General features: G+C 36.8%; 1 protein-coding gene across 1 annotated transcript in view; it reads right to left on the bottom strand.

Annotated features, from left to right (window-relative positions):
* Positions 1–3,958: 3,958 nt before the first annotated feature.
* Positions 3,959–14,770, bottom strand: part of LOC105383629 — a 36,083-nt gene continuing 25,271 nt past the window's right edge. Inside the window, exons 2-6 of the mRNA XM_038109022.2 lie at positions 13,044–13,216; positions 12,381–12,567; positions 10,776–10,915; positions 10,190–10,412; positions 3,959–6,434 (exon numbers count right to left, since the gene is read on the bottom strand). Of these exons, the coding sequence (XP_037964950.2) occupies positions 6,322–6,434; positions 10,190–10,412; positions 10,776–10,915; positions 12,381–12,567; positions 13,044–13,216 (836 nt within the window). The 3' untranslated portion in view covers positions 3,959–6,321. The remainder of the gene's footprint in view (positions 6,435–10,189; positions 10,413–10,775; positions 10,916–12,380; positions 12,568–13,043; positions 13,217–14,770) is intronic.

Raw genomic sequence — 14,770 nt, 5'->3', positions numbered from 1 at the left:
AAGTTAGAAGAGAGCAAGAAAAACTAACAGAATTGCAAAACGGATGCATACTCTATCACTCTGGCTGTCATAAAGGAGTGGGTGGCGTAGGTTTTATTATAAACCGAACCTTGAAATCCTACATAGAGAACTACACGACCATATCAAATAGGGTTATAGCAATTGATATTAAGATAGAGCAAAGAATAATAAGAGTTATACAAGTGTACGCTCCAACGGCATCAAATGGCACAAATGAGGAAGTTGAAGAATTCTACTCTCAAGTAAATGCTGCATTTCCTGAAAGCAATTCTACCGAGGTCTATGTTATAGGCGATTTTAACAGCCAAATTGGTAAAAGGCAGGAATTTGAGGAACATATAATGGGCCCATACTACTATGGCAAACGTAATGAAAGGGGAGAACTGTTTATTATGTTCTGTCAGGAGCATGGACTGAAAATCGCAAATAGCTTATTTAAAGCAAGAAAAGGACGAATGTGGACATGGATGTCAAGTGACGGAGTTACTCGAAATCAAATCGACTACATAGTTGGTAATAAACTAAACACCATGAAGAATTTCAAAGTCCTAAGCAAATTTGGCATACATTCGGATCATAGACCAGTTGTCGCATGCATTTCTACTGGAAAAATCTTAAGAAAAAGACCTATAATGAATAAACAGATAGATTATATACCCCAATACAAGCATAAAGAAATGATAGAAGAGATATCATTCGAGAAAACAAACTTCACCCCTCAGGAAATGTACGATAAACTGGAGAATACTCTACAAAACATACAAAACGAATTAAAAACACTACATAAAAAATCTTCTTCAATTTTGTCTCTACAAACAAGACAGATCATATCTCAAAGAGATAAACTCAAGTGGAAGGTAAAGAAAACCGAAGAAGAAAGAAATAATTTTAGTAAAATACAAAAAAGAGCCAGGCAAATGATAAGAAAAGATATTAACGACTACACTAACAAAATGATAGAGCAAATAATGGGAACATCTGGATCAATCAAAGATATTGAGAAAAAAAAGTCATTAGGAAAAGATATGATACCAACCCTAGAGGATAATAAAGGTACCAATACAACGACTAGAAAGGAAATATTGAATATCGCTACAATGTTCTACAGGAAACTTTATGATTCGGAAGAAACTATAAAAAACATTGCTTCCGAAACACAGGAACAAACTCTACCTTTCTTAAAATCAGAAATAAGGAATGCTATTAGTAATTTGAAGAACAAAAAAGCAACGGGATCCGACAAGATTACTAATGAAACCCTTAAATGTTACATGGAAGAACTAATAGAACCGATTCAAGTAATTTTCAATAATATTCTAACTACAGGAAAAATACCAAAGCAATGGAATGTATCAACGATAACTTTACTACACAAGAAGGGCAGTCGCCGAGATATTAATCAGTATAGGCCAATCACCCTTTCCTCTTGTCTCTACAAGCTCTTTATGACACTGCTTAAAAACAGAATCCACAAAAAAATCGAGGAAAACCAACCGGTAGACCAGGCAGGATTTCGAAAAGGATTCTCGACAACGGATCACTTGCACTCCTTAAATATGCTAATAGAGAAATATACAGAATGGAAAAAGCCACTATACATTTGTTTTATAGATTTCACCAAAGCATTTGATAGCATTAGTCACGAATATCTACAAAGATCCTTATTACAACAAGGTATAGAGACAAAATATATTCAACTGCTCGGTGAGATATACAGCAACGGTAGCGCAAGAATAAAGTTAGAGTCCGAAGGTCCTATATTCCCATTGAAGAGAGGAGTGAAACAGGGAGACCCTGTCTCCCCAATTTTATTTAATTGCCTGCTTGAAGAAACCTTTCGAGCAGTAGATTGGACAAAGAAAGGAATTCTTATCAATGGATACAGGATGACAGCTTTAAGATTTGCAGATGATATTGTTTTTCTTGCTGAAACATCCCATGAACTACAAAATACAATTTCCGAGTTTCAACTAGCACTTACTGAGTCTGGTCTGCAACTTAATGAATCAAAAACCAAAATTATGACAAACTACACACAGATACCAGTGATAGCTAACGGGAAACAACTGGAATATGTTGAAGATTACGTCTACTTGGGCCAAGTTATCTCATTTCAAAATCGTTTAGATAAAGAGATCGACAGAAGAGTGAACATGGGGTGGAAAAAGTATTGGTCACTGAAGTACATTTTTAAGTCAAACCTCCACATATCTATTAAAAGAAAGGTATTTAATATGTGCGTTCTACCAACTATGACATACGGAGCTCAGACTTGGTCAACAACCAAAAAACAAAGAACGAAACTGCTAGTGAACCAACGAGCAATGGAACGCAGCATGCTGGGTATAAAGTTGAAGGATAGAATTGAAAATGAAGTAATAAGGCACCAGACAAAGATTCAGGACATCATCACCACAATAGACAAACTGAAGTGGCAATGGGCGGGTCACGTAATGAGAATTAAAGACCAGAGATGGACTAAACTAACTACTGAGTGGATACCTAGAGACGGTAGGCGAGGAGTCGGGAGACCACTCATGAGATGGTCTGATGAGTTACGAGCATTCCATCCGCTGTGGTGGAGATTTGCCCATAATAGAGCTGCGTGGAACAAGATGGCAAAAATATTCATTGCTCAAAATCGTTGCAAAATGATCAATCACCCAGACAAGCCTGGTCAGCCAGGGTGATACAGACCACACCTCACTGAAATTTTTGAGTAAGTGAGAGGCCTCACCTGTCCTTATAAGGACTTTTAATAAGATGACATTTGGAATATAAATTTAACATCATTTTTTTTTTGCTTTGTGTTGCTTGGTCTGACATTATTATTATTTTTTATTTATTTTGAAAATTAAATTATTATTTCTGACATCAATTCTATAAGTACTTATAATGTTAATGTTAATTTTATGTTATTGTATAACTAAATGAATTGTAGGAATTTTATTGATTTTTGTTTAATTTTATTGTAATTTAATGTCAGCATAAAATATAAATTTATATAATTCTTAAAAAATGCATGAATAATTATAAAGTGAATTTAATTTAATAATTATAAAGTGAATTTAATTTAATAATGTCAATTGCATGTTAAAAATTTATATTGAATAAAGGCTTTATTATTATTATTATTATTATTAAATAGTAATAGTAAAAATTGACAAAACTGTCGATTTCGAACAAGGTATTTCGCCAATCTTTCTATCCTTGCATTGCAGCCTGTAGCTCATTAACTCTTACAATGCCCTCACATTCAATACAATAATGCCTTCAGAACGCTGCTCGGGCGGCCGCGGCACCGTCAGGTATGTTTGCCGAAGCTGGCCAGGTGACTTCGATGCCATCATGATCATCTCTCGGTTACCTGGGGAGTCCCTCTATGTGACAAAACGGAAGTTTCAGAGCGCTGCTGAGTTCGCCATCTCGTTGTATTAAACGTGCCGATTTTACCTTGCTTTGTGGATTCCACAATGGCTCTCGTTCGTTCGTTTTTCGTCAGTATAGAGTAACCCCCCTGTCGACATGCTACCTACGCTTGTCCGAGGTATGGTCGGCTCATTTTATGCCTCCCCAGTGGGCAAAGATGTCATGTATCCGATAAGCCACCGCCAATCGAAAAAAATATGATTATTTAATATATTCACGAGCAATGATAAAGTTCCAGCGAGAAAAGCACCAAATAACTCCTAAGCGGAAAAGGTTAGCTTAATAATTGCCTTCTGCAATATTGAACTACACTTAAAAGCGCGCCAGAATAATACCAACCAAAAACGAAATCAATTGTTCAAATTTCCTATTCAATGTTTTGAAAAATTGAGGCCATTTAGTGTCGGAATTTTATAAGTGGAACTGTTTCTATTTCTATGTTATGCATTCAAAAAGGGTTCGTACTAATACGATGCAGCCATTTAAGATACTAAATAAAATCAATGAATTGTTTTAAATACCGTTTATTTATCGCCATAAAGATCATTACATCGAATGACATTCCATAAATTTATTATACGTATTTAATTAGGTATCAACTAATAAACACATGTATCACAGAACCATTTGATAGTGCTCCAAATTGACCATAATATTACAGTGGACGCTCACAATATTTTTGAAAAAATAACTTGAGACACATTTAGAAAAGAATATGCGAATTTACGAATATTGCTCACGTTCGAAAACTTAATAATGAAGATGATTGAATTTATACAAATGTATCATCATTGTTACAGCTTTTGAATCTATTGCTAGTGTGCAAAATTATCTCATATTTCCCATGTCTGAATTGTTTAGATTTAGGATAAAAGTCTTGCACTATATTATAGGAAAATATGTTTTAAATATTTTTTGATAGTAGGTACAGTCTGATTTTTACACTCGTAACTTGACATGATGATTATACCCAGACTTTTTTTAATTTAACTATATTTATTTTTATAAAAACAATCCTTTAGTTTAGTTTATTTACAAAGTATTATTTAATCGAACTCATTCTTAAATTGATATTTTACAAACCTATTAAAACAAAAAACATTATTAAGTTTCGAAATTGAGCAAAGTCTCTTAAAGTTAATAGAATAAATTATTATTTTAGTACACATAAGTCTGACACATACTACCTACATTTATTTAAGTAATATCCAATAACATTTACAATAGTTTTTGTTGGAGGTAAATTTGGCACAATATTTTTTTCCATTTCAGCCTATAGATTTGAAGATAGCTTTATAATCAATGTGGCACCGAAAGCGCAATTCAGGCCTGCTTAACGTTTGATGTAATTTTAATACAAAAAAAGTACAATTTTCAATCTAGAGTCGATAAAAACATACTGCATTTTCTTCTCCTTCCCTATCTAAGTAAAACAAAGCACAATATATCATGTCCCGGGCACTGACACGTGACAATTATGTTGACACCGCAATCCGATCTCACCCAATCAGTTTCAGGATGTTTCAGGAAATACACACAAAGGCTTCGCTTCGCTGGCAGCGTTTGGTACCTACACATTGAGGCTGAATTTTAGGTTTACACTCCATTTTGCGGAGTTTTTTTTAAAATTTTAATTAGGTATTAACTAGTACCAAGTCTTCATGAGTTTGGCGTGTCTATATACGTATTTACGTACCTACATATATATTTGTGTGGGACATGATAAGGAATGATAAAAATATAGATAAAATACATGGCTACTTTTCTATGGCCTGAAGTTTAAGAGAGCGACCAATGAAGGCATGGTACAAATAATAAAAGGTAAACTGTGGTAGGATGATTGTTTTAGTGTACATTACAAGAACTATTGACATTATTATCTAAGAAAGATTTTGGTAAGTTAGTGCGTTAGTATTAATTCTAAGAAGAATAATATTCGTTATATAAACATTTTTGTTAAAACAAATACAGTGAAATAAAAATACAATCAATTTGCTCTTTTCAGAATCACTGATTAAAATGATAATATTTGAAAATATATTAAAAACAGAAGCTACAGTTTTATAAAAAAAAAACATTAAATATATCGTGACACGATTGCCACACATTTACCATAATTTATGTACTTAATAACAACAATATTACAATCATTATTTAAATTTATACACGCAGATTTTCATTGAGTTCATTAATTTATTTATTTATTACAGCCTCGTCCGCAACACATGTAAATAATTACAAATTTAATGTGACCTAAAACATCGAAATTCAGTGCTTGCCTAAATATTTATAGAGTATTTTTTGTTTTTATTACTACAATATAATATCTGTTAGGTAACCTTGCTTGTAATGTGTGTGTCAGTTTAGGGTTTATTTACAAAGCTCAATGTTAAGAATACACATTATATAGGTACTAGTTATATTCGTATTTAAACTCACAATATAGAGAAAATAACAACCTATCTACAAAATAGGCATTTCTTTTCATTTTATTTATATTTCTTCTGTATTTTTATCTATACAAAACCTTTATTCTTGTAATTTCTTTAATATGCTACTAAAATACCTAACAGAAACCTGGAAAAAAATCTGTATATAATAATTTAAAAAAATTGCTTATCCATCATGCTGTATCGGTTCATCAACAATCGATTGATCCACAAACTTCTTAGTTTTTGTATCACTAAAACAATCATCGTTCGAAGTTTGTGGGCGAAACATCCTGTGGGCTAACAGTTCATGGGTCAATCGTTTATGGATGAACCGTTTCAACTTAGCCTCCAATAGTCTCTAAATCCAGAGAATTTCAGCAAGTTATGACACTAAACGCACACACCACAAGCACTATATCTGTATACAATCAAAGAGTCCTTAGAACCACTTAGTTCCTAGGTCACTGAAGGCACTGTGTCTATATAGTAGGTGAAACCCGCCGACTGTAGCCAGCAACCTCGCTGGTGCGTTGTAGGTCGGTTCACTCGACCCTGAAAAAGAAACAATTAGTTAGTTTCCTCTTCATGGCAAGTTTCAAAAATGATCCTTGGGAGTGTCCCTAGATTAACAATACAAGAACAAGATGATGAGTCACATACAAAAACTAAGCAAAAAACTTTACGCATTTTGTTTACTGTCAAATCGTTTTAAGTTCTACTCCAATGAATAAAATCACAAATTTTGTGACCGAAATAATTCAAAGCTATTTTCATACAAGTTTGACACCGCACATACAAATGTGTCAAATTATAACGTATGAAATTAATATTTAATAGTTTTTTATTCATTAACTAATGTTTTTAACGTTAATTTGGTTGTGGAAGTTTTCACGCGCAAGCTACTTTTAAACGCAGCGAGTAGCAGCTAGTAGTAGTATAACTTTATTATTGTACATTTAAAATAACATTTAAGACTTAAAATCTATACTTAATACAATAATGGCGGCCTTATCGCTAAAAGCGATCTCTTCCAGACACTTAAGAACGAACTCCCTACGAACTAAGAGAGACAATTTTGAATAGCTAGTACCCAGTCTCATCGATCCTTTCGGTACGAATAGGTATCATAAATCGGGAATCTACTACGCTAATAACGATGCTATCTTATGTTATTTTAACTTTAATGTTAAAGACTATTTTTACCCGAGAATTTCTAGTCATTTAAAATAAGATAGCAGGACACTAATTATAGAAGGTACGAAAGTGGAAATGTAGCTTAATCTCATACCAGCTACTGTCACGGATACTATACTCTGTTCATTATATTATTGGTTTTTAGACATTCGAAATCCCATACATATTTGATGACTGCAAAGGAAAACCAACTTTACTTAGACCTAAAGAAACGGAAAAAATGCAATAACATTGTGGAAGCTCTGGAGTGACGATGACATCACTATTTTACTAAACATCTATCCAAGGTAATACAGTTATATGAAATGGTAAAACTAAGTAAAGGCAGTTTAGACCTTGGGGATATGCACAAAGGTTCCATTCGAGAGAGCCAGGTGCAGGTACTTACACCCCCACAGAGAATAGAATAGAATAGAATAGAATAGAATAGGTAAAACTAAGTATTATAGCTATGTACTACATAGATACTATGTAGGTATGCTATAATAATCATGAGTGTATGATAGTAACGTCTGTCGTATGAATAATGTTATCGATTCCTCTCCACCTCTAATTACCTACAAATGGAAAGATAAACCAAGTTTAATGCAATGAGCGGAATTATTACCATAGACATTACAATAAGTAGAAAAGTCATTCAGACGAAAATTCGTGGATCTAGCCATAAAACAAGTCAGTCAGTATATCAATGTGTAATTTTATAACAGAAAAAAATTCACCCTTGTGAAAGAATGTAACTACAGTGAGATTAGTTGTGAGTTGCTGGCTTTTCAACTGGACCGGACGTAAGAGGCCTCTTTATCTCTTATAATAATATAATACAATACTTTCTCCTGTAGAGTAGTTTTTATGGTGAAACCATGGCTCTTCTATAGTTATTCTTAATCCTTAAGTAATACCTTGCTAATTGTTCGTAATTATCTTGTAATACCTATTAGGTTGTCTGAAATTCTCCTTATTTTCTTTGTTTATTCATTACTGTATTCCTATATATTTTCTTCTGTCTTTTGGAAAACAGATACCTAATAACCTTCTTGTAGGTAATTCTATCTCTATTCATATAATAGGGAGATGCTTTCGTTAGTAGGATAGAAAAGTAGTGATTCAATTTTTGTCAATGTAGGGCATTGTTGTTCCACGTTTTCACGAAAACATTGCAGTTGATAGTTGAACTGTTATTATTCTGAGCCTTTTACTTTATAACGTACAGCGTACAGTCCAACTATAAAGACATGAAAACGGAAATGGATTCTAAATAATTGTTAAAGCTGGTATACAGTGCGACAAACTTATCTGTTCCGGTGATAGCGAGCTAAATTGATCCAAATTTCATTACTTACTAATGAATTATACATATATTCATATAAATTATATAGATGGGTTCATTAAAACCACAAGAGCGAATTAACACTACTGGCAAACTTAAAATCTTATAGAATGAAGAAACATTAGACATTTACGTGAGCTCTCACCGGAATAGATAAGTTTTTGGCACTATACAATCGATGAAGATGAACCTTTATTGCAGATTATCAATCGATATTTATTTTTTAACTTGTAAATATCAGAAATTAATAGTCTTTGCAAAATCGTACTCTTTATTTTCATAACTTTATAGATGGACAGTAAAAAACCATTAAGATCTTGAAGTTTGGATGTAGGTACTTAATATTATTATTTTAATTAAATCAAAAGGTTGTTCATCTTATTTTATAAATAAAACCGGAACATTATTATTACAATTAATTAAAGTTACACAATTTCACTGTAAATAAACCCTAATTCTAAATTATTTTGTGAATATTAATCATCGGGGAATTTACGGAAACAAAATTTGAAGATTACGATTAAATAAAATAGACACTCGACAATTCCAGATTCTGAGAATAAGTTAAAATGACATCTGACAAATTCTTTAGAAACAATTTATTAAATGTTAATGAACTCACTTTTGAGACACGAGTAATGAAAATTGTTCGCTTTAGAAATAAATTTATGCTCCTTTCAAAAGTCAACATTGTAACACAGAACACAGTGTACATTGCATAGGCAAGTACATAATATGCTCAATCGTATACAGGGCGAAATTTGGTAATTGAACTCAACGGATCCAGGTCGTTGACCTGAAGTAAATGTACCAGTCACTTCAATAGACAGGTAAGATCGCGAAAAAAAACAGTTCTTCCTTACTTACAGTTTGGTTAAATAGATATCTCTATTTGTGGTGTGATTCTCTATTTTGCCTGATTTTCCCAGGATTCAATCGGCTAAATAAAAAAAAAAAAAAAAACACGCACTCACGCCTTGTACTAATGTACTCCCTTGCGGGGTAGGCAGAGGTGCATTGCTGCACCCACTTTTCGCCAGAGTGTTATGTTAGTCCCAATGTAATAGGGGGCGGGCCTATTGCCATTTTACGGGCACATCCAAGACCCGAGAACAAATATCTGTGTTTAAACAAATATCTGCCCCATCCGGGAATCGAACCCGGGACCATCGGCTCAGTAGTCAGGGTCACTAACCACTACGCCATTCGGTCGTCTAAATATTACAGATACTTTAGCATGTAAATGCTGTTATTTGATTGCGATTTCTGAATAAGTCAATACTGGAAATTTCTCAGTATATCAGTTACATTGAATGATAAAGAGAATATACAGGTATATTTGAAAAGTGGTTCAATACTTCTGTTATATTGTACCTACGTACTTACTACTTACATATTATTTTTGACGTTGACTGTATTCTTGGAAATTATTATCATGTAACTCGAATCTATTCTTGGAAATATGATTCGGGAGCCGGCATTTTGTCACAAAAGCGTTTCGTTACTCCACCACGCACAGCGAGCTGGTATTTGACATCTCATTTAATTTCTTACGTTAAGTTATTTGCGTTTGGTGGACATTAAGAATATTCTTGGTGAGACTTTTCATCGATGCCAAAAATAGTACACTTATAAAATCTATGTCAAAAATGCTGTTGGTCTGAGGCTGCGATAAACATTGTGATTCTTTTAATGAAAATCACAATATTCTGAATTATTTTTTCGGGAAGCGATCCGTTTACGTTACGCTTACGTGTGCTGTGACCTTACTAGTGTACAAACTCACCAGAAGCAGTAAACATGGACAGATGCGGCGACCTGTCTATGACGACGGTGGCGTCACTAGCGCGGGAATACGGCGGCCGCGTGGGCTGCGTGGCCTCGCAGCGGAGAGACACCTGGCTGCGGGCGTTCGCGCTAGGCACGCGAAACCGGAGCGTCCGCCAGCTCGCTCGGAGACCGAACTCGTTCGGTGGTGATACCTCGGTGTGGTAGAGCCATGACTCCGTCTGCGGAGGAGAAAATGTTGTAGTCTGGTCACAGCAATGCTATTCGCAAGAGCTAATTATTATTGTTAAGTAATTTAGAAGATAAAAAGCCGTTAGTCGTTCAAATGTTATGCGACTTTTAGTTTTAAAGTGTTATCTGGTCATTGTTATGAGCAAGGTAAAGGGAAAAAGATGCGTGGACAGACGGTGGAAGTCGTGGCTCCCCATCATAAGAGATTAGACTGGAGTGGCAGCGTAGAATAGATGATGCGCTTGGCGAAGAATAGAGACGCCAACCTCCAGTAGTGGAGAGGCACTAGAAGAAGAAGGTTATCTGTAAACTATAAATCCACAAGCCCGTACCATGGTTAACCAGTCCAGTACCTTCTCGGGCTGTCCGTCGATGTACCACAGCAGGCTGGCGGGCGGCGCGGCCGGCGCGGTGGAGCAGTTCAGCTGCAGCTGCTCGCCCGGCTGCGCGCTGCCCGGGGCACCCTCTATTACTGGGTCTTGGTGGAGGGCCACTGGAATGAGAGGTGATGTTAGAGGATGTGTAGGGACTTTGTATAGGGATGCGGGACCTGGCTCTTTATCGTGAACTTCTTTTCACAACGATTTTCAGATTCAAATTAGGTATATTGAACTAGAAACTAACGTGGGAATTCCGTTAGTGACATACCCTTGGGTGTACCAATCATATAGGGCAACTATGGGACTAACTATTTAACCCCTATTTTTTAGTAAGTTTATTTACTAATTCAAAAGGTACAGAAATGGGAAATTAACTATCACGTATTATCAGATCTGTTTAACTAAGCAAAGTAGAGAGCTAAATTCTCCATTAAATAGTACACATGCAAATGTAACGTTAAATGATACTTCAAAGGGTGATATTCCTGAATTACTTCCTCGTTCATTTTAACATAAAAGAACGCTATTATTCTCTACTCTTTGAGTGTGTTTACGGGGAAAAATAAGAGTTTTTTTGACGGAAAAGGTCGTATTTTTTGGTAGAAAAGGTATTTCGTAATACGCAAATGTAACTAAATATACCTCTCCGCATATGCTTGAAATTATAAGCTTTGTTTATTCGTTGTATTATAATTTATAATGTTAGCCGAAATAAACATTTAGGGAGATAAAATTGAGTTTTTTTATAATAATTGAGGTAACTTGAAGTTTTGTTTCATATTTGCACTCGTTGCGGGATACCGACGCGATTATACGTGCCTAAAAATACGCTAACCTGTAACCGTTTTCAAAGGATTTGTCATTAAGCCTAGTCAGAGGCCTCCGGGAACCTTGAAAACATCTGACAGTCAGGTTGCCCACTTACCCGACAACTTCAGTGCATTGTACTCATTCAAAAACGGCAACACGGCTCGCAACCTATCACGTGAGTATAAATGCACAGCAAAAAGCGTGTGACTCGCTTGCGGGGATTCCTTCGGGGATTACAGTCGTGAGCATATGTATGTCTGTTATCAAACAAGACACTCACCAGCGACGGTCAAGTTCTTGGTCTGCTTGACGACAGCGAACCGGGGTCCCTCGGCGGACACCTCGCACGTGTAGGCCACGCGCGTGTTGTAGCGCGGCGGCAGCGCCACGCGCACCGCGCAGGACTGCATGTTGCACGCGCCGGGGGATACCGACATATTTGACGCGTATAAGACAGCTATAAGCGCTATTTTCAAGTGCGTATCGGCCATTTTTTACGTGTATAAGCGAATTTTTAACCGACTTCGAAAGTAGGAGGAGGTTTTCAGTTCGTCTGTATGTGTTTTAGAGTGCGTAGAGGCGCGTATTTTGGTAATTGCGCGTCACCGCTCGTACGAGTTAACAGCGTTGACGTGGTTCTAAGCTCGCGTATAATGGCGCGCGCGTATAATACGGATTGATACTTTTATTAAAGCGCGTATGCTCCATCGACCGTAAATGCGCCAGCCTGTAACCGCTTTTAAAAGACTGATGATACTAGACACTCACCAGCGACAGTCAAGTTCTTGGTCTGCTTGACGACAGCGAACCGGGGTCCCTCGGCGGACACCTCGCACGTGTAGGCCACGCGCGTGTTGTAGCGCGGCGGCAGCGCCACGCGCACCGCGCAGGACTGCATGTTGCACGCGCCGGGGGTTACGGAACCGGAGGTCGTGTTGAAGGTTCGGGTTGATGGCTGGAAGGAGATTCAGTATTTAGTACAATGGCTTGATCTACAGCCAAATTTTACGGACATGGGCATCCGTCAAATAGCACTACAACGCTCTGTTCAGCTGCCGCATTACGGGTTCGTTATCAACGTAGATAAACGTCACATATTGCGATTTTCCATACATACAGCACTGTAATTAAAGACCCGTGCCGCGGCTGTATTGAATCCGAGAACTAACTTATTTCTAGCGTATACATTTATAATTCTTCTCATTCTTGTCAAAGGTGACAAAATGTAACGCCGTTTTTAAATCATTCACACTAACACTAATGCCCAGTTGGAGAAAGGAGCATTAAGTGAATGTCAGCATTAAATCTATGTAGGTCTCTTTCTGTCCGTATACTGTCAAAGGAAGGCAGCTATACATTTAAGACCAACATTAGCTTAAAATCCCTTTCTGCAACTCAGCGAAAGACACATAACATAATAGAACAACTCACGACTTGTCCCGGAGTAAACCTGAAGATCTCGTTGTTCTCTCTATACCACTTGACGGAGTGCAGCGGGGGGTCCCCGCGCGCGCTCTCGTAGTGGCAGACGAGGCGCGCCTCCTTACGCGGGTCCCCGTATTGGGGCACCTCGAGCAGAGTGATGTTGTGGGCGGATGCGATCACTGGGGGCAAGGGAGAGAGATGGTGAAGATGGTGGCGTCGATGGTGTGACAGTCCACTGCAGGACATAAGCCTCCTCCAAAGATGGAGGGTTACAGGCATAACCGTGGGCGTGGAGCTTATTTAATAAAATTATATTATAGAAATATCATCCCTGTGAACGAATTCGGGACCTCTGACGACAGGGTCATTAAGTAACCAATACGTGACCGTACGTCAAAGTATCGTATAATCGTACTGAGAAATAGGTAATCAGCTCAGCTACTGCTGGAAATAGGCCGCTCCCAAGGAAAGCCATAACTTTTCTAACTCTTCCTTATACAACGGCACCCGTCTACGGTACAGAATCGATTAAGATTTTTATATAACACTAGCTAGGTTTATTTTACTTTCAAGTGCACGCGAAAATGAACCTTAGAGACCAGTGCGACTGCATTTGGTATACAGGCTCTATGTGCTAAATTTATCAAGCGTATTCTTGCGGTTGGCAGCCCTGCGCTCGCTTTTGTTTGTTTTTCCTCATGTTGCTGCTCGCTATGCTGACCTGGTAACGTACAATCATTTTATTTTTGGTCCACCTTCTATTTTCTAGCGTAGAGCGTAACTATGTCTGAATTTATAGTCATAATAATCTCGTTTATCTGGCGGGACACGGGATCAGTCTGTCAGATTTCAAATAGATATGTACGTGATATCGACAAATTAATATGTTTCCAAAGTTTGCAACACTTTTTAAAATTAACTAGGGTAGCAGTAGTTCGCTATAGACCGAGCAACGAGAAATAAGCATAAAGATGATTTTAACGAAATTTCTCAGGCTTTCTTAAATCGTCAGGCAGTACACAAATAATATACCAACGTATTTTTTTGTATTACATTCCACAACACAAACTTTTACTTCATTTACAACGAAAACAATCAACGCCCGTGTTACCGCAATAATTATAAACACAACGTCATTCAATTATTAGTTTGAAAACACAAGTTTTTAATCAAAACGCGGCGGCAACCGCACAGAACAAAAACACATTAATATGCAGTTGGAACATATTGCATATTCCAGTGCAGGCCGCAGCCACGCAAAACCGACCGCGTAAAAAGCAGAAACTAAACGTGAGAAGTCTGAGCAATGGATATTATAAACTACACCATCCTGATAGACAGATGGATAGAATGTTCTTTATTTGTTCACAACCAAAAAAGAAGTAACATATAGGTAGATAAAGTATATGTATTGTATAGATATATTCACATCTTATTTTTAGCGGCTAACAGTGGATCTAAACTATGGTTGCTCACTGTTAAAGGATGGGCCGGTCTGATTATCGTCAGGCTGCCCAAGGCACGCAGTTAGCGAGGAATGTGGAGACGAATAGGACTAGGTAATCCAGGAGGCACCTTTCGCACATTATGTAATAATGTATATCAAATACATTTAAACTAAAAATATTAATAGGATTAGAATACTGCACAAGTCTCATTAGTCTTAGGTATATTGTTTCTGCCAATCACAGCGCGTTACAAAATAGACAGAATCAGTTGTACGAATTGTAAAC

Source organism: Plutella xylostella, chromosome 17, assembly GCF_932276165.1.
Source record: "Plutella xylostella chromosome 17, ilPluXylo3.1, whole genome shotgun sequence".
Classification (NCBI taxonomy): Eukaryota; Metazoa; Arthropoda; class Insecta; order Lepidoptera; family Plutellidae; genus Plutella; species Plutella xylostella.
The sequence above is the reverse complement of the archived record's forward strand: the minus strand, read 5'-3'. Positions and strand labels throughout refer to the sequence as shown.